Raw genomic sequence first — 19716 nt, 5'->3', positions numbered from 1 at the left:
TTTCTCCGGAGTTCCACACATTTTACCTTTACATTCAGTTCCCCTATCATAGTTCCCATTGAACCCTTTACCCACCTCGCTCTTAGATGGTGGCCTCCTTAAACTTAAACTTAAACTTAAACATGGCAGACTTAAACTTGGAGTATAAAGGTTCAGTTTTGGTTTCCTCATTATAAGCCATAGGTGCAGAATTAGGCCATTTGACCCATTTTGTCTGCTGCAGCATTTCATCATGGCTGATCGATTTTCCCTCTCATCCCCATTCTCCTACCTTTTCCCTGTAACCTTTGACGCCCTGCCTAATCAAAAACCTATCTGCCTCCACTTTAAACATATCCAATGACTTGGCCTCCACAGTCATCTGTGGCAATTAATTCCATAGATTCCCTCACAGCCTGTGCTGCATCGAATTCCATAGACCAAGGGTCCCCAATCTTTTTTGCACCGCGGACCGGTTTAATATTGACAATATTCCTGCAGACTGGCCGACTGGGGGGGGGGGAGGCGGGTGGAGGGGTGTTCAAATAGGGTTAAACTCACCTCAGCATGTCTTTTACAGTTAGGGTTGCCAACTTTCTCACTCCCAAATAAGGGACAAAAGTAGCAGTCAAATCCCGGGCAACACACATCAAAGTTGCTGGTGAACGCAGCAGGCCAGGCAGCATCTCTAGAAAGTGGTACAGTCGACGTTTTGGGCCGAGACCCTTCGTCAGGCGACTGTACCTCTTCGTAGAGATGCTGCCTGGTCTGCTGCGTTCACCAGCAACTTAGATGTGTGTCACTTGAAATTCCAGCATCTGCAGATTTCCTCGTGTTTGAGTCAAATCCCGGGACACTTTACCCCAGAAAGACTACCATGACCATGATGCCTTGTGCGGGCACCTGTGTGCATATGTGATGTGCGCATGCGCGTACGTGCCGATTTTTTTTTCCTACAAATCGGTTTTGCCTTCATCTTCCCGACTATACTGTACATACATTATTCCTACTTTATATAGGCTGTGTATTTATCATATCATTCCTGCTTTTACTATATGTTAGTGTTATTTTCGGTTTTATCTGTTATTTGGTATGATCTGGTAGGTTATTTTTTTGGGTCTGGGAACACTCAAAAAATTTTCCCATATAAATTAATGGTAATTGCTTCTTCACTTTACGCCATTTCGGCAGGAACAGTTTCACAGGAACACTCTACCTTAGCGGGGGAAATACAGGACAAGGGCGGTCCCGTATGGGACAAACCAATTTAGCCCAATATACGGGATGTCCCGGCAAATACGGGACAGTTGGCAACCCTATGTTCAAGTTCAACAGTGCGTGACAGGGAATGAGGAAAGGTGCAGCTGACTCGTATCGTTTCCTCACGGCCCGGTAGCACATGCTTTGCAGTTGGTTGGGGACCGCTGCCATAGACAGCCTCCTCTGGCTAAAGTATTTCCTCATTTCTGTACTGAAGAGACATCCCTCTGTTCTGAGGCTGTGTCCTCTGGCCCTGGATTCCCCCTTCATAGGAAGGATGTAGGATATTTGTCAGGATGCTGCCTGCATTGGAGAGTACTGTATATCTTGTGAGGATAGGTTGAGCAATCTCGGGCTTTTCTGTTTGGAACTAAAGAGGGTGAGGTGACTTGATAAAGATGTACAAGAAAATGAGGCATGGTTCGAGTGGACAGCCGGAGACCTTTTGCCAGGTGGGAGGGCTAACATAAGGGGGCACAATTTCAAGGAGAGGATGGCAGGGCTAGGCTTTTTTTACTCAGAGTGCTCTGCGATTTGATCACTTCTACCTTCTTGTTCTGGCTTCTTCCCCCTTCTTTTCAGTCCTGATGGAGAGTCTCAGCCTGAAATGTCAACTGTTTATTCCTCTCCATTCAAGTCCTGCTGAGCTCCCCCAGCATTTTGTGTGTGTGAGTTATTAATGGTAGAGGCAGGTACATTAGGGACATTTAAGAAACTCTTAGATAGGCACATAGATGAAAGAAAACGAAGGGCTGTGTGGAAGGGAAGGATTAGATTGATCGTGGTGTAGGTTAAAAGGTCAGCACAACATGATGGGCTGAAGGGCCTGTGCTGTACTGTCCTATGTTCTAAACATTATCTTTTTGCAACTCTGCTTCATTCGTCAATTAACCTACATCATTTTATCGACTGTCTTTGGAAACAGTTTCTCCCTTTTTAATTCTGTAGTCTCCAATGTTGAATATTAGCAATCCTCAGACCCATCACAGCTGAATCTTCATCATGGCAGGAAAGGGAGGAGGAAGAAGCCAGAATAAGAAGGTGGACGGCGGGGGAGAGGAGGGAGGATAGCTACAGTCGATAGGTGAACCCAGCTGGGTAAGAAAGATAAAGGTCTGGAGAAGAATCTGATAGGGTAGGAGAGAGAACTGTAGGAGAAGGGGAAGGAGGACCGGACACAGAATGGAGAAAAGAAGAAAACGGGAGGGGATGGATTTTTTTTTTGTGTCATTCTCTGAAGACAATAGGCAATAGGTGCAGGAGTAGGCCACTCAGCCCTTCAAGCCAGCACCACCATTCACTGTGATCATGGCTGATCATCCACAATCAGTAAGTACCTTTCTCCTGCCTATATCCCTTCACTCCGCTATCTTTAAGAGCTCTATCTAACTCTTTCTTGAAAGAATCCAGAGAATTGGCCTCCACTGCCTTCTGAGGCAGAGCATTCCACAGAACCACAACCCTCTGTGTGAAAAAGTTTTTCCTCAACTCCGTTTTAAATTGTCTACCCCTTATTCTTAAACTGTGGCCTCTGGTTCTGGACTCCCCCAACATCGGGAACATGTTTCCTGCCTCTAGCGTGTCCAATCCCTTAATAATCTTATATGTTTCAATCAGATCCCCTCTCATCCTTCTAAATTCCAGTGTATACAAGCCCAGTCGCTCCAATCTTTCAACATATGACAGTCCCGCCATCCTGGGAATTAACCTCGTGAACCTACGCCACACTCCCTCAATAGCTAGAATATCCTTCCTCAAATTTGGAGACCAAAACTGTACACAGTACTCCAGGTGTGGTCTCACCAGGGCCCTGTACAACTGCAGAAGGACCTCTTTGCTCCTATACTCAACTCCCCTTGTTATGAAGGCCAACATGCCATTAGCTTTCTTCACTGCCTGCTGTACCTGCATGCTTACTTTCAGTGAGTGATGAACAAGGACACCTAGATCTCGTTGTACTTCCCCTTTTCCTAACTTGAAAGAGGACTTGAACAAAGCAGTAAAGATATCTTTGATCCTGAGGCAAGTCTTCACCACCACCCGTCAGTACCTCTTGTACCTTCACTCTCTCACTCACATTATAGAACAGTGAACAGTACAGGCCCTTCAGCCCACAATGTTGTGCCAATGTTTTTATTTATCTTACTTGGAGATACTGCGTGGAACAGGCCCTTCCGGCCTAACAAGCCACACTTTTCAGCAACCCATCTATTTAACACTAGCTTAATCACAGGACAATCTACAATAACAAGTCAACCTACTAATGGGTACATCTTTTGACTGAGGGAGAACACTGGAGGACCTGGAGGAAACCAACATGTTCACAGGGAGCACTTATGAACTTACAGACGGCAGCCAAATTGAGCCGCAGACTCCCGAATGCTCCCACCAGTCATAGCATTGCGCTAACTGCTATGCTACTGCGGTACCTACTTTTTAACCTACCTGAAGATCAATCCAACCCTTCCCTTCCACATAGCCTTCCCCGTTTTTTATCATACATAAGCCTATCGAAGAGTTTCTTAAATGATGCTAATGTATCTGTCTCTACCACCACCCCGGTAGAACATTCCATACACCCACCACTCTTTGTGTAAAAGAAAAAACATGCCCATGAACATTTTCCCTGACCTTTCCTCCAATCACCTTAAAATTGTTCCCCCTCGTATTAGCCAGTTCCACCCCTGGGGTAAAAAAAGTCTCTGGTTGTCCACTCCATCTATGCCTTTTATCATCTTATACACTTACGTCGTCACCTCTCATCCTCCTTCCCTCCGAAGAAAAAAGCCCTAGCTCGCTCAACCTCTCCTCATAAGACATGCTCTCCAATCCAGGGATCACCCTGGTAAGTCTCCTTTGCACCGTCTCTAAAGTATCCACATCCTTCCTATACTGAAGTGACTGGAACTCAACACAAAATACTAAGCAGCCTGATACTGAGGGCATAAGCAGGGGCAGGCCATCCAGCCCATCCTGTCTGTGCTTTCATCCAATGAGCTCCTTGTGCTTTTAGGTCCTTGAATGAGAAAATTGCCAGATGGAAAGATTCATAGCTGAGTCATATCTCTTTTTAAATGAGGGAAACTTAGCGAGACATTTTTATTTTCATACAGCTTAATGGGGTTTGGAGTAGAGGGCTGAGCTTAGAGGTGCACGCCGCTGAAGCTGTTGTCGAGGCCAGCTAGGGCTCCCGGTTGATGCCGCTCGTTCGGGACTTCTGCCACCACCTCCTCCAGCTGCTCGGCGTACTCCTGGTAACTGTAGAGGAAGATCCAGACCGGGCGTGGCAGGAGCTGCTGGGTCTGGCGGCGGCTGTAGATCCTGCGGACGGCTGCTCGGCAGAGGTCGCGGAGGGCGGGTGGTTGGCGGCACAGGCCCTGCAGAAGCTGGCGGTGGCGGCGGAGCTCGGGGCCGCAGATGCCGCTGGGTAGCGAGCCACTGGCGTCGGTGAGGTGAGGCGGGCAGGAGAGGGCGAGCAGCTTGGCAAGCATGCGGCGGCGCCGCAGGTTCGGCCGGCGCTCCAGGAAGAGGGCGAGGGGCGACTCGCCGAGCTCGGTGCGGAGGCGCAGGTCGGCGCCGTGCTCCAGCAGCAGGTCCATCAGCTCTTCCTGGCCGCCGAAGCAGGCCTCGTGGGTCGCTGACCTGCCCCGCCAGTCGCTAGCATTCACGGCCGCGCCTGCCGCCAGTAGCGCCTGCACGCATTCCATGCCGACGCCCAGCCACCGTCCCACCTTGCCCGAGGTAGCAGCCACAGCCAGCTGCAGTGGCGTGCAGCCGCTCACCAGCACCCGGGCGTCCAACCTCGCCCCCCGGCCTAGCAGCTCCTGGGTCACCCTGGTGTCCAGCAGGCAGCTGGCCATGTGCAGAGGTGTCATGCCGTACTGGTCTGCGGCCTCCAGCTCAGCCCCGTGGCGAGCCAGCACGGCCACGGCCGACCAGACCCCGTAACGGACGGCCAGGTGCAGTGGCGTGTCCCGGCCCTCAGCGCCTGTCGTGGCATTCACATCCACCCCTTGCTGGCACATCAGGCGGAGGCAGGCGCAGGCCCGGCTGTGCATGGCCGCCATGGCCTTTTCAATCTTGGTCTTGGGCACGGTGCAGCCCCGAGCAATGTTGGGCCAGTGCATGAGGACATGATGCAGCGAACTTCGACCCCTGGAATCCCTAGTAAACAAAGGGAGAGAGGGAGAAATCCCGTGAGAAACCAGTCGATAGAAGCTATATTTCTGTAGTAATTTGCACAACCAGTCTGCCAGAGAACAATCACTTGGACAGGACAAAGAAGTGGACAGGACATATAATTGTGGCAACTGCCCACCCTGCAAACTACATCTTCCAAAAGCTCCCTCAGGCAGTTAAGCCCTCCCAACCATTGAGCACATGTTGCAGGAAAGCAGCATCCATCATCAAGAACCCCCAACAGCCAGGCCACACTCTGTTCTCACTGCTGCCATCATGAAGTAGGTACAAGAGCCTCAGGACTTACACCACCAGGTTCAGGAACAGTTATTACCCCTGAAACATCAGGGTTTTAAACCAGAGGGGATGACTTGAGGGAGGAGCTGGCCAAAGTTGACTGGAAAGATACCCTAGCAGGGATGACAGTGGAACAACAATGGCAGGTATTTCTGGGAATAATACAGAAGGTGCAGGATCAGTTCATTCCAAAGAGGAAGAAAGATTCTAAGGGGAGTAAGGGACGACCGTGGATGACAAGGGGAGTCAAGGACAGTATAAAAATAAAAGAGAGGAAGTATAACATAGCAAGGATGAGCGGGAAGCCAGAGGATTGGGAGACTTTTAAGGAGCAACAGAAGATAACTAAAAAGGCAATACGGGGGGAAAAGATGAAGTATGAAGGTAAGCTAGCCAAGAATATAAAGAAGGATAGTAAAAGCTTCTTTAGGTATGTGAAGAGGAAAAAATGAGTTAAGGTCAAAGTTGGGCCCTTGAAGATAGAAATGGGTGAAATTATTATGGGGAACAAGGAAATGGCAGACGAGCTGAACAGGTACTTTGGATCTGTCTTCACTAGGGAAGACACAAACAATCTCCCAGATGTAACAGTGGCCAGAGGACCTAGGGTAGCAGAGGAACTGAAGGAAATTTGCATTAGGCAGAAAATGGTGTTGGGTAAACTGATGGGACTGAAGGCTGATAAATCCCCAGGGCCTGCTGGTCTGCATCCCACGGTACTTAAGGAGCTGGCTCTAGAAATCGTGGACGCATTGGTAATCATTTTCCAATGTTCTATAGATTCAGGATCAGTTCCTGCAGATTGGAGGGTAGCTAATGTTATCCCACTTCTTAAGAAAGGAGGGAGAGAGAAAACAGGCAATTATAGACCAGTTAGTCTGACATCAGTGGTGGGGAAGATGCTGGAGTCAATTATAAAAGTTGAAATAGCGGCATATTTGGATAGCAGTAGCAGGATAGGTCCGAGTCAGCATGGATTTACGAAGGGGAAATCATGCTTGACTAATCTTCTGGAATTTTTAAGAATGTAACTATGAAAATAGACAAGGGAGAGCCAGTGGATGTAGTGTACCTGGACTTTCAGAAAGCCTTTGATAAGGTCCCACATAGGAGGTTAGTGGGCAAAATTAGAGCACATGGTATTGGGGGTAGGATACTGACATGGATTGAAAATTGGTTGGCAGACAGGAAACAAAGAGTAGGGATTAATGGGTCCTTTTCAGAATGGCAGGCAATGACTAGTGGGGTACCGCAAGGCTCGGTGCTGGGACCACAGCTATTTACAATATACGTTAATGATTTAGATGAAGGGATTAAAAGTAACATTAGCAAATTTGCAGATGACACAAAGCTGGGTGGCAGTGTGAAATGTGAGGAGGATGTTATGAGAATCCAGGGTGACTTGGACAGGTTGGGTGAGTGGGCAGATGCAGTTTAATGTGGATAAATGTGAGGTTATCCACTTTGGTGGCAAGAACAGGAAGGCAGATTACTATCTGAATTGTGTCAAGTTAGGAAAAGGGGAAGTACAACGAGATCTAGGTGTCCTTGTTCATCACTCACTGAAAGTAAGCATGCAGGTACAGCAGGCAGTGAAGAAAGCTAATGGCATGTTGGCCTTCATAACAAGGGGGGGTTGAGTATAGGAGGAAAAGGTCCTTCTGCAGTTGTACAGGGTCCTGGTGAGACCCCACCTGGAATATTGTATACAGTGTTGGTCTCCAAATTTGAGGAAGGACATTCTAGCTATTGAGGGAGTGCAGCGTAGGTTCACGAGGTTAATTCCCGGAATGACGGGACTGTCATGTGTTGAAAGATTGGAGCGACTGGGCTTGTATACACTGGAATTTAGAAGGATGAGAGGGGATCTGATTAAAACATATAAAATTATTAAGGGATTGGACATGCTAGAGGCAGGAAACATGTTCCCATTGTTGGGGGAGTCTAGAACCAGAGGCCACAGTTCAAGAATAAGGAGTAGACCATTTAGAACGGAGTTGAGGAAAAACTTTTTCACACAGAGGGTCTGTGGATCTGTGGAATGCTCTGCCTCAGAAGGCAGTGGAGGCCAATTCTCTGGATTCTTTCGAGAAAGAGTTAGATAGAGCTCTTAAAGATAGCGGAGTCAAGGGATATGGGGAGAAGGCAGGATCAGGGTACTGACTGTGGATGATCAGCCATGATCACAGTGAATGGCGGTGCTGGCTCGAAGGGCTGAATGGCCTACTCCTGCACTTATTGTCTATTGACTTCACTCAACTTCACTTGTCCCATCATTGAAACGTTCCCAAACAACAGGAATTCTGCAGATGCTGGAAATTCAAGCAACACACATCAAAGTTGCTGGTGAACGCAGCAGGCCAGGCAGCATCTCTAGGAAGAGGTACAGTCGACGTTTCAGTCCGAGACCCTTCGTCAGGACTAACTGAAGGAAGAGTTAGTACGAGATATGAAAGATTGAAACGTTCCCACGGCCTATAGAGTCACTTTCAAGAACTTTTTATCTCATATTCTCAATATTTATTGGTTATTTGTTTTTATTTCATATGGCCTCAGTAGAGTGGATATGGAAAGGATGTTTCCTAAGACCGAAGAACACAACCTTAGAATAAAGGGGCATCCTTTTCTTTGAATGGTGGACCTGTGGAACTTGTTGCCGCAGGTGGCTGTGAAGGCCAAATCATTGGATATATTTAAGGCAGAGGGTGAAGATTCTTGATTGGTCAGGGCATGAAGGGATACAGGGAGAAGGCAGGAGAAAGAGGTTGAGAAGGAAAATAGATCAGCCATGATGAAATGGCAGAGCAGGCTCGATGGGTCAAATGGCCTAATTCTGCTCATGTATCTTATGTTGCTATTATTGTTTCTTCTTTTTGTATTTCCACAGTTTGTTGTTTCTGCAAGCTGGTTCAACAAGGTGGTTGGTCTTTGATCGATTCTATAGATTTGCTGAGTATGTCTGCAAGAAAATTAATCTCAGGGTTGTATATGGTGACATGTATGTACTTTGATAATAAAGTTTACTTTGAACTTTAGTTAGCCACCACACTCCCCTCTGTTACCTCAGTCACTGCACTGTAACCTCTTTAAGCCACTTCTTATAATGCTGTTGACATTGTAAATACATGCTGGTGTTCATGTATTTGTGTGCATTTTATTCCATATCTGTAGTTTAACTAATTTTATTTTATCTGTAATTCTCTATTCCATATAATAGTTACCCAAAGGCAGAAGAGACGCTCTCACTTGCCTCACTTACTTTGCTTCCAGGTCAGCCTTGTGTCGAATCAAACATTCTAGGCTCCCCACTTTCCGATAGGTAGCAGCCAAGTGGATTGGTAGGATGGACAGTCCCTGAGGATGAGAAAAGTCAGATTATTGACTGAAAAGCAAAGGAAAAACCACAGATGCCAGAAATTTGAAATAAAAGTATGGTTGGGAATATTCAGCAGACCAGGCAGCATTCCGTGAAGACAGAGAGCTGCTGTTTTTTTTATTTCAGAGTTAGGTGAGAAAACTAGTATGTTTTCATTTGCAATGAGAGGGGAGAATCAACGGAACATGATCAGGAGACCAAGGTTGTCCATGACCATAAAACAAAAGTGCAGAATTAGGCCCATTGAGTCTGTTCTGCTATTCAATCATGACTGATTTATTTTCCTTCTCCTCGTAATCTTTGATGCCCTTACTAATCAAGAATTTATCAGCCTCCACTTTAAATATACCCAATGACGGCCTCTGTAGCCATCAATTTAACCCTCTCCTAATCACAGGATAATTTACAATGACTAATTAACCTACTAACTGGTACATCTTTGGCCAGTTAGTAGGTTGAGTTGGCATCTTAGTTGCCTGTGACAATGACAGTGCAGCACAGCGATTCCAACCTGGGGGAATCCTAAAAAAGCGGTTAGCCCAACTTTATTACAGCTCAGGACATTGGAGTTTGGAGTTCAATTCTGGCGTCCTCTGTATAAAAAAAAAAGATTGCACATTTTTAATTGCATAATGCCCCACCTCCCCCCCCACCCCATCCGTTATTGCCCATCCTCTGGGCTTCCCCCTCCCCCTTTCTTTCTCTCCTGTCCTCCCGTCCCATGATCCTCTCATATCCCTTTTGCCTACCACCTGTCCAGCTCTTGGCTCCATCCCTCCCCCTCCTGTCTTCTCCTATCATTTCAGATCTCCCCCTCCCCCTCCCACTTTCAAATCTCTTACTAGCTCTTCCTTCAGTTAGTCCTGACGAAGGGTCTCGGCCTGAAACGTCGACTGTACCTCTTCCTAGAGATGCTGCCTGGCCTGCTGTTTTCACCAGCAACTTTTATGTGTGTTGCTTGAAATACCAGCATCTGCAGATTTCCTCGTGTTTGCACATTCTTCCCACGTTTACATGGGTTTCCTCTGGGTGCTCTGGTTTCCTCCCGTAACCCAAAGATGTACCAGTTAGTAAGTTAATTAGTTATTGTAAACTGGCCTGTGATTAGGCTGGGGTTAAACTGGTGGGTTGCTGGGTGGAGTTGCTCTGTGGGCCGGAAGGACCCGTTTCATCTGTGTCTCTAAAAAAACATACCATCTTGTTCCAACTGCTGGTTTGAGAAACCACATAATGGGCTTCATTACATGCTGTTGTCAAATTCCCAATGAAAAATTCATCAGGTTACCTGTTATGCAAAAAGAGTACAAAATTTAAAATTTTAGTAGAAATGAAACAAAACAGTGATATTTCTGCAACTATGCTGTGTACATACATTTACTGATGCTTCTGGACACATCTTCAGTGATGTTCCTGGAATCATCGGGTGTTTCGGGTCTTTCAACATCATACAGCCTCCTCCAGGTGACCCAACCGGGGCTGATCAGACCCCAGCTTGTGTCCAGATGGCTAGCTACTTATGACTCCATGGCTCCCCTCTTTTGAGCCACAGCCATCTTGAGGCCCTCTCTGCCGCATCGGTGGTACTGCAGATGGCTCTCCTCTTCCTCTCTCCCTCGATGCCCAAATTGCTGAAGGCTCTGGCTAAGGAACGGGCTTTGAATCCCCCACAACCAGCCTCCACTGGGAGACACCTCGCTCTCCATCCAGCCTGCTGACAGTTGCTGACCAGTCCTGCGTACTTGGAGAGCTTCCTTTCAAAGGCCTCTTCCAAGCTATCTTCCCATGGGACTGTCAGCTCCAGCAGCACCACTTGCTTAGTAGACTCAGACACTAGGACAATGTCTGGTCGCAGGGTGATGGCTGCGATATGGTTGGGGAACTTCAGCTGCCCTTCGAGGTCCACCAACAGCTGCCAGTCCCTTGCAGAGGTCAGAATGCCTGCAGATGTTCTTTCGGCAGGTATTGGCTGCTCCCCAGCTCTGACAAAGGCAATGGTCTACTATAATACTGGTTAAAATTTCATATCTTACACACTGTTGCAAAGAGGGCTATTTACTACTGTACAACCTAGTTACATCTGATGATAGAATGAGCCTAGGTCCCTCACTTAACGCTGTCCCGTGTAGTGCTCTTGGTCCTCTGGTCTGAACACTCACAGGTATAATTACAAAAAGATAACAGTGCAGTCTGCGTGTGGGGAGCTGGCACAGATTCTTCCGCAATGCTGTGTCAGTCCCTATCCTCTGCCAGCGCTCCCCCAGCACTGGATCCCCTTGTGTCTGCTAGCACTCCCCCAGGGATAATCCCCCCCGTGGCTCAATGGGAGGAGGCTACCTGTGAGGGATGCTTTTGATCCAAGATTCTTTCGAAAGTCAAGAAAGAGGCATGAAACTTGTTGCTTTATGATGGTTTGATTAAGGGCTAATAGAAAAGAGGGAATTGGGAACAGAAAGAAGCAAGAAGCTATTTGGGGAAGGGAAAGATGCCAGACCAATGTGCTCAGCCCTTTTTATGTCATAGATAAGAGACATTTCATTTAAATTTGTAGATAACAATCAACCAATCAGACAGCCCCTTTTCAAATAATGCAATACCAAGAACATTCCAGAAAGAGGCAGAACTGTAACCACTAGGGGACACACTGAACAACTACATATACGTACTGTGTCCACGAGGAAACACACTGAACAGTTACATGTCCCGATGAAGGGTCTCAACCCAAAGCATTGACTGTTTATTGATTTCCGTAGATGCTGCCTGACCTGCTGAGTTCCTTCAGCATTTTGTGTGTATTACCAGAGGTTGTTGTAAGAAATACAAGCAGGCATAAATTGTTAAACTGCAAAGAAAAATAACAATTAAACAGTCTAATCCAACGCAGTGACATAGAAAGCCTTTGCCAGGAATATTTTAGGGTACAAATGACTTTATGATTCCAAGAATTGCTTCTCTTGACAATGAACCCATGAACACTACCTCACTACTTTCGCACTCTTTTTGCACTGATTTAATTTTTTATATATATTTCACATTGTAATTTATAGTATATTTTATGTATTGCACTGTACTGCTGCCGCCAAACAACAAATTTCATGACACGTCAGCCTGTTTCTGTTCTGACCACTTATAATGGGAATCAAGGATTATGGTTATTTATTGCTATTTATTTATATCAGCATTTGCATGGTTCGATGTCCATTGATCCAGTTTACAGCTACTATTGTATACATTTGCTAGGTATGCCCGCAGAAAAAGAATGTGACATGTATGTACTCTGATAATAATTTTTATTTTGAACTTTGAATTTTGATATGGGATTAATGCAAGAAAATGGCAGGAAGATGAGACAAAATCTGACATAGACCATAAGAAATAGGAGCAGAATTAAAGCATTTGGGCCATCAGATCTTCTCTGGCACTCCATCATGGGTGATTTATTATCCCACTCAACCCCGTTCTCCTGCCTTCTCCTGATCTTTGATGCCCTGGCTAATCAAGAACCTATCAACCTCCACTTTAAATATACCCAATGATTTGGCTTCCACAGCCATCTGTGGCGATGAATTCCACAGAATAACCACTCGCTCTCTAAAGAAAATCCTCTTTACCTCCGTTCTAAAGGGACGTTCCTCTATTCTGAGTCTGTGCCTTCTGATTTTAGATTTCCCCCACTATAGGAAACATCCTCTGGACATCTATTCTAGCTAGGCTTGTCAATATTTGTTAGGTTTCAATGAGTTCCTCCCTCATTCTTCTAAACACCAGTGCGTTCGGGCCCATTGCCATAAATTGCTGCTCATACATTAACCTTTCGTTCCTGGAGTCATTCTCTTGAACTTCCTCTGAACCTTCTCCAGTACCAGTACATCGTTTCTTGGGTAAAGGGCCCAAAACTGCTGACAGTACTCCATGTGCGGTCTGAGCAATGCCTTAGGCGTGATCTTATGGGATGGAGAAGCAGGCAAGATGGAGCCAAGTGCCCTACTGTTGCTCATCTTCCTTGTATCAGCTCTCGCCTACATCTCCACCCGCTCAATTATAGGGAAAATGCACAAAGCCTGTAGTCAGGCAGCATCAATGGAGAGGAATAAACAGTCGATGTCTTGGGCCAAGACGCTTCATCAGTACCCTCTATAGATGTCTGACTTGCTGAGTTCCTTCAGCATTTTGTGAGTGTTGCTCAAGCCTTCCAGAATCTGCAGGGTGGGCAAGATGGGACCGATAAGTGTTCACTGGCCTTTAACTGCTCTACTTGAGGCTTTGGCTCGATTAGTTCGAGTGGATGAATTATTGACCTTGCCCTACGGGGAATATTTCTCTTGAGAATTGAGGTGTTCAGACGCTCTATTTGGGGCATGTATTGTTTCTTGAACAGAAGGAAGACACAAAGTTGCTGCAGGCCCTTTTAGCGGCAAGTAAGAAATCAATCACTAGAAAGTGGTTAAATCCAATACCACCTACATTAGAAGATTGGCACGAAATTATCCTGGAAATATTTTAAATGGAAAAGTTGACTTACTCCCTGAGAATTCAAAAAGAAAAATTTTATCAAATCTGAAATAAATGGATTGAATATATAACCCCAATGCGAGCAGACTTTAGATGAATCTCCTAATGATTTATACTGCTTCTTAACACAGTAATATTGCTAATGTAAGCACCCCTAGTCTAAATGTTTACTGTTTTTGTCTTTTTTTTTGTTTGGAAAATAGAGAATTAATACAAGTAAAGGAAAAGATTTGGATAAGGGATAAAAAATGATAAAATTAAGTAAATAAGTACATAGGGATGGGATAATTATGTCTGGGGGCAGGAGCAAGCATGAACAAGTTAGGATATAAACACCTATAATGGTTGTTACAAAGGCTTACACACAACATTTTGGACCAGAAGAAGTGATCCAGAAGAGATGTATGGAAACTATTACTAATCCACTATTATTACTACTTTCCTTAACAATTAACACCATTACTTAGCCTAATAGATTAGAATTTCTACTGTACGTAATTATCTACTTAAGTGTCTAATTTCTTTTTATATCATCTCAATGTGTACTTAAGAATGTATAAATAATTATAGTTTTATACATATAAAAAATGGAAAAGGTTATACATGTGAAAAAAGTACATGATACTTGTGAATTCCTTATCCAAATACAAATAAAATTAAAAAAAAAAGAATTGAGGTGTTCAACTCTGGCCTCAAACAACCTGGCAAAATTAGATTTAGAGCTGTTAAGGGAGTTACAGAAACTTGAACCATTCAGCCTTGTGTTGTGGAACAGTCTAATCCCACCTTCTAGCAGCTGATATGTAGCCCTGTGGATCACAGCTCCTCAACTATGTATAAAACTTTAAGCGCACCGTTAGGATTTACCTGATCTTGATATACAGATGCCAAGGTACAGTTTTTCCAGATGCTTATTGGCTCATTGACCGGATGTACTGTCAACAGATTTGTGATGGTCTCCTGGTCATCTCTCATTATGGCATCATGAAGCTTGGCGTGCAGATAATCAAACTTAGCCTGGCATTCACACATTTTTGAACGAGGTTCTTCAACAGTGCTTCCTCACAGAGTGAGCGTTCAATCGACGAATGTTCTTTACTTGCAAGCTGTCCTTGCAAAGGGCAGCTCAGGGAAAGTTTGGCCACTGTCACTTGTGAGATTGGGCTGAGATCCCCACAGTATTTCTTTTGCTTTGGTCTGTATCAGAGGTTTCCTGTTGGGGGTTGAGTAAGTGCAATTTTGATTCATTTTGGGTTGTGATGGCAGCAGATTGTGACATCATGCTGATGGTGTTCCAGGTGGAATTTTTATCACAACGTTACATTCTCGAGTGGAATTTCAGAATTTTGACCATCCACAGTGATCTGATTGCATTTCAAAGCTCACTGTCAAAGTGCATAAATGTCACCGTATACAACCAGGAGATTAATTTTCTTGCGGGCATACTCAATAAACCCGTAGTAGAATATTAACCATAATGGAATCAATGAAAGACTGCACTACCTTGGGCATTCAACTAATGTGCAAAAGACAATAAACTGCAAATACAAAAAGAAAGCAAATAATAATAAATATTGAGAACATGAGATGCAGAGTTGAAAGTGAATCCATAGGTTGCAGGACCATTTCATAGAAACATAGAAAACCTGAAGCACAATACAGACTCTTTGGCCCACAAAGCTGTGCCGAACATGTTCCTACCCTAGAAATTACCTAGGGTTACCCATAGCCCTCTATTTTTCTAAGCTCCATGTACCTATGCGGGAGTCTCTTAAAAGACCCTATCGTATCCACCTCCACCACCGTTGCCAGCAGCCCATTCCACGCATTCACCACTCTCTGCATCAAAAACTAACCCTGACATCTCCTCTGTACCTACTTCCAATCACCTTAAAACTGTGCCCTCTTGTGCTAGCCTTTTCAGCCCTGGAAAAAAGCCTCTGATTATCCACACGATCAATGCCTTTCATCATCTTGTACACCTCTATCAAGTCACCTCTCATCCTCCGCCACTCCAAGGAGAAAAGGCTGAGTTCACTCAGCCTGCTCTTATAAGGAAGTGGAGGAGATGTAGAGTCTTGTAGCCACAGGGAGAAGGGATCTCCTGTGGCGTTCAGTGGTGCACCTTCGATGGAATCAGTCTGTTACCAAAGGTGCTCCTCTGTTTGTCCGGCATGTCATGGAGGGGGTGAGAGGGATTGTCCATAACGTTCTATAGCTTCTGCAGCATTCTCCTGTCAGACACAACTACCAGGGGATCCAGTTCCACCTCCAGAACAGAACCAGCCTTCCTGACGAGCTTACCGATCTTCTTGGCGTCAGCTGCTCTCACTCTGCTGCCCCAGCAGACCACAGCGTAGAATAGAATGCTGGCCACCACTGCGTTGTAGAACATCTGCAGCATAGCACTGCAGATGTTGAATGACCGGAGCCGCCTCAGAAAGTACAGTCGACACTGCCCCTTCTTGTACAGAGCCCCTATATTTTCAGTCCAGTCCAGTTTATTGTCCAGGTGAGTTCCCAGATATTAGTCCAGATTGCCTAATTGTAGTAATTGCATAATGGTGCTGACACTTTGAAGTAGTTCAACTATGCTAAAAATGTTTTGTTGATGGTTTTTGTTTGTACTCAGTGTCTGAGGCTTCTCACTTAAAGGTCCAACAATAATCAGCCAGCATTGATGGACTCCAGTTGCCCTGATACCGTTTCACCATGACCGCAATGTCCTGGTGCAACCTTTTACCATGGTTGTCACTGATTTGCAGGGAGGAAGTCTAAATGGGAATGCAAAAAATGAATCTTTAGTGCCATATTGCATGGTTTTGTATGCTTGAAGCATGTTGTCAACCAGCTGCATGTGGTTTGGTACTCTATAGTTACCAAGAAAATTTTCAACAACATCCTTGACTGCCTTCCATGCGATTTTCTTCTGTTCCACTAGTCCTTTGAATTGACTTTGGTCTGTTTGACTTGTGGACCAATAAAAATGCCTTCCATCGTCTTTGCATCAGTTATTCTGACTTGAATTATGAATTGAAATTACAAATATAGGTGATTTAGCAATAGGGAAATTTCATGGTGATTTTTCATGATCAGTAGCTCAGAATCCCTAAGGTACACCCAAAGGTATTCAGGAAGAAAAATCCTTGTTGTTCAGTGTAATAAACCAATTGCCAATTACATATGGTTCTGTTACATGCAGCTTGCGTTGTTCATGAATGTACTTGATCAATGTACTCACACTATGTTCTATTAAAGCCAAGGAACATATTTCTTCATGCCCCTGACTGTCATGTTCGGATCGGGGATTTTGGACTGGCCTGCAGTGACATCATTGAGACATCGGACTCTTGGCCAGCCAAGACTGAAGAATCCAGTGAGTATTAGAGATGGCAGACATGTGATGTTCAGAGAGTAGCTCACTTCCCTCTGTCTGCACACCTAAGACCAGAACACAACTGGGGTGGCACGGTAGGGTAGTGGTTAGCACAATGCTTTACAGTACAGGTGACTTGGGTTCAATTCCCATCACTGCCTGTAAGGAGTTTGTATGTTCTCCCCATGACCACGTGAGTTTCCTCCGGGGGCTCCAGTTTCCTCCTGCAGTCCAAAGGCGTACCTGTTAGTAGGTCAACTGGTCATTGTAAATTGTCCCGTGATTAGGCTAGGATTAAATTGGGTGATTGCTGGGCAGTGAGACTTGAAAGGTCAGAAGGGCCTGTTCTGCGCTGTATCTCAAAAAATAAAGAAAGTTGTAAGATTGAGATTCATTTCCTGCCCCAGAATCAATGGACCAAATGGCCTCATTCTCCTCCTATGTCTTATGGTCTTAAGATGGTCCTGTAAACATGTCCGTTTTAGTAAATGTCTACTCAGTGCCCTAACATCTCCCAGGAAGGTTCAGTGTCACTTTTTGCTCTATTTTGTCGCTGATCTTCTCTGTTTCCTGTTTTCACCCAGACTTGAAACACACTGCGGGAGTTGGAACCTCTCTGTATGCTTCTCCAGAACAACTGAAAGGCTCTCACTATGATTTTAAGGTACACATTTTATGTTCAAAACATGACTCCTGTGTAATTGACCCCATTATAATTCACTTATTCACCAAGCCAGCATTCTGACTGTGTCATAGACTAAACTGCTGCCTGATAGCTCCAGCAACCTTGGTTCAATCCTAACATCAGCACCTCTAAGATTAGTGTCTACACTTTCTGAGGAGATTGCAAGGCCCCCAGTTCCCATCCTCATATCTTTCTCCAAGAACATCATGGAGAATATCCTGTCTGGCTGCATCATTGTGCGATATGGAATCTGCAAGGCATCGGACCACAAGATCCCACAGAGGATGGTAAAAACTGCAGAGAGGATAATTGGGCATATACCAGGAGCATTGTAGACAAAGGGCCCAAAGCATTGTTGAGGATCCCTACCACCCATCCCACAATCTCTTTGACCCACTACCATCAGGAAGGTAGTACAGGTGCATCTGGACAAGGACTGTCAGACTGGGTAACAGCTTCTTCCCTCAGGCTGTGAGACTAATGAATACCCTGCCACCACTGAGGTCTCATCAGTAGAACAGCGAGCTGTTTACTGTTCACCTCTGCTGCGCATGACACGCACTTTGAATTATATTTTATTGACTTACTAATGGTAACATTTTGCTCTATGTGTTGTGGGCGCCATTGTACTGTAGCGGTTAGTGTGATGCTATCACAGCTCAGAGCATCGGAGTTCAGAGTTTAATTACAACACCATCTATAAGGTGTTGGGAAGGACCTTTACCGTGCTGTACCTGTAAATAAAATAGAACAAGATGTTTTATGGATGCACTATGGTCTGGAGGAACATTGCTTCATTTGGCTGAATGACGAGATGACAGTACAGCCAGATGATGATCAACTTCAACTTCAACTTGAACTTAAATTTGATTAGCACAAACGGAGTGGTTGGTGTGACTGGACTATTGTGCTTAAACACCAGTGTGTTTCTATCTGCTCTTTCAGTCGGATATGTACAGTGTTGGCATCATCTTATTGGAGCTCTTTCACCCCTTCGGAACTGACATGGAAAGGATGAAGGTCATCACAGAGCTACGGGAAGGCCACGTTCCAGAGGACTTTACGCAACAGTGGCCTGTACAAGCCAAGTACATTAAGCTGCTTACCAGCAAAGTTGCCTACCACAGACCAAGTGCAGATGAGATGTTGGCCAGCGAACTCTTCTGTCTTCTCACGGTAAGCTCTCCTTGAGCCCAGCTGTGCGTATCGTCAGGATGGGCACCATGGTAATGTAGCATTTACTGCACTGCTTTTACTGCTCAGGGCATCAGGGTTCAGAGTTCAATTCTGGTGCTCTCTGTAAGAAGTTTGTGCGTCCTTCTGTGATTGTGTGAGTTTCCTCCGGGTGGTCCGGTTTCCTCCCATAGTCCAAAGACGTACTGGTTAGTAGGTCACTGTAAATTGTCCCATGATTAGGCTAGGGTTTAATTGGTGGATTGCTCTGATTGGGCTGAGAAAGCCCGTTCCACAGTTTATCTCTATATAAGGCAGAGGAATGTGGTTGCGAGGGAAATGGATCAGCCATGATGATACAGCAGAACAGACTCAATGGGCTGAATGGCCTACTCCTGCTCCTATGTCCTATGACCTAAAAATAGAAAGATTGAAAAAAAAAGTAAGATAGAATAGGGTGGGATGGGGTGTTTGGTTATGCCGGCTGCTTTCCAGAGGCAGTGGAAGGTGTGGGCAGAATCCATGGAGAGGAGGCTGGTTTCTGTGATGCAACGGGCTGTGTCCACAACTCTGCAGTTTCTTGTAGTCTTGAGCAGCACAGTTGTCATACCTTGCCGTGGTAGATCTGGATGGGATGCTTTCTATGGTGCATCATAAAAATTGGTGAAGGTCAACTGGAACAAACTTATATAAACAATTTGGATATATATATAAAGTTATGGTTAGTAAGTCTGTCAAAAATACTAAAACAGATGGTATTGTAGATAGCGTAGAACGTCATGACAAATTACAGAAGAATCGATATATGAACTGAGGATTGGTAAATGCTTTCAATCCGGAACATTGTGAGGTATTACACTTTGGAGATCAAACCAGGGTAGG

The 19716-nt window shown here is 45.2% G+C and overlaps 2 protein-coding genes across 4 annotated transcripts in view; one reads left to right on the top strand and one right to left on the bottom strand.

Moving 5' to 3' along the window:
- Nucleotides 1-19716, top strand: part of eif2ak1 (eukaryotic translation initiation factor 2-alpha kinase 1) — a 62421-nt gene that overhangs the window by 37418 nt on the left and 5287 nt on the right. For 2 of the 3 annotated variants that reach the window (XM_063059382.1, XM_063059381.1), the window contains 3 exons: nucleotides 16859-16976; nucleotides 17561-17640; nucleotides 18607-18837. In XM_063059382.1, coding sequence (XP_062915452.1) covers nucleotides 16859-16976; nucleotides 17561-17640; nucleotides 18607-18837 — 429 coding nt within the window. Of the gene's footprint in view, nucleotides 1-8602; nucleotides 8633-16858; nucleotides 16977-17560; nucleotides 17641-18606; nucleotides 18838-19716 lie in introns of all 3 variants that reach the window. The other variant, XM_063059380.1, reaches the window with a different exon arrangement.
- On the bottom strand, nucleotides 3420-5594 carry LOC134352143 (ankyrin repeat domain-containing protein 61-like; the record flags this gene model as incomplete). Its single annotated transcript, XM_063059384.1, has 1 exon — nucleotides 3420-5594. A coding segment is annotated over one exon (1212 nt), but the record flags the coding sequence as incomplete, so codon positions are not given.

Source organism: Mobula hypostoma, chromosome 9 (genome assembly GCF_963921235.1).
Source record: "Mobula hypostoma chromosome 9, sMobHyp1.1, whole genome shotgun sequence".
Classification (NCBI taxonomy): domain Eukaryota; kingdom Metazoa; phylum Chordata; class Chondrichthyes; order Myliobatiformes; family Myliobatidae; genus Mobula; species Mobula hypostoma.
The sequence above is the reverse complement of the archived record's forward strand: the minus strand, read 5'-3'. Positions and strand labels throughout refer to the sequence as shown.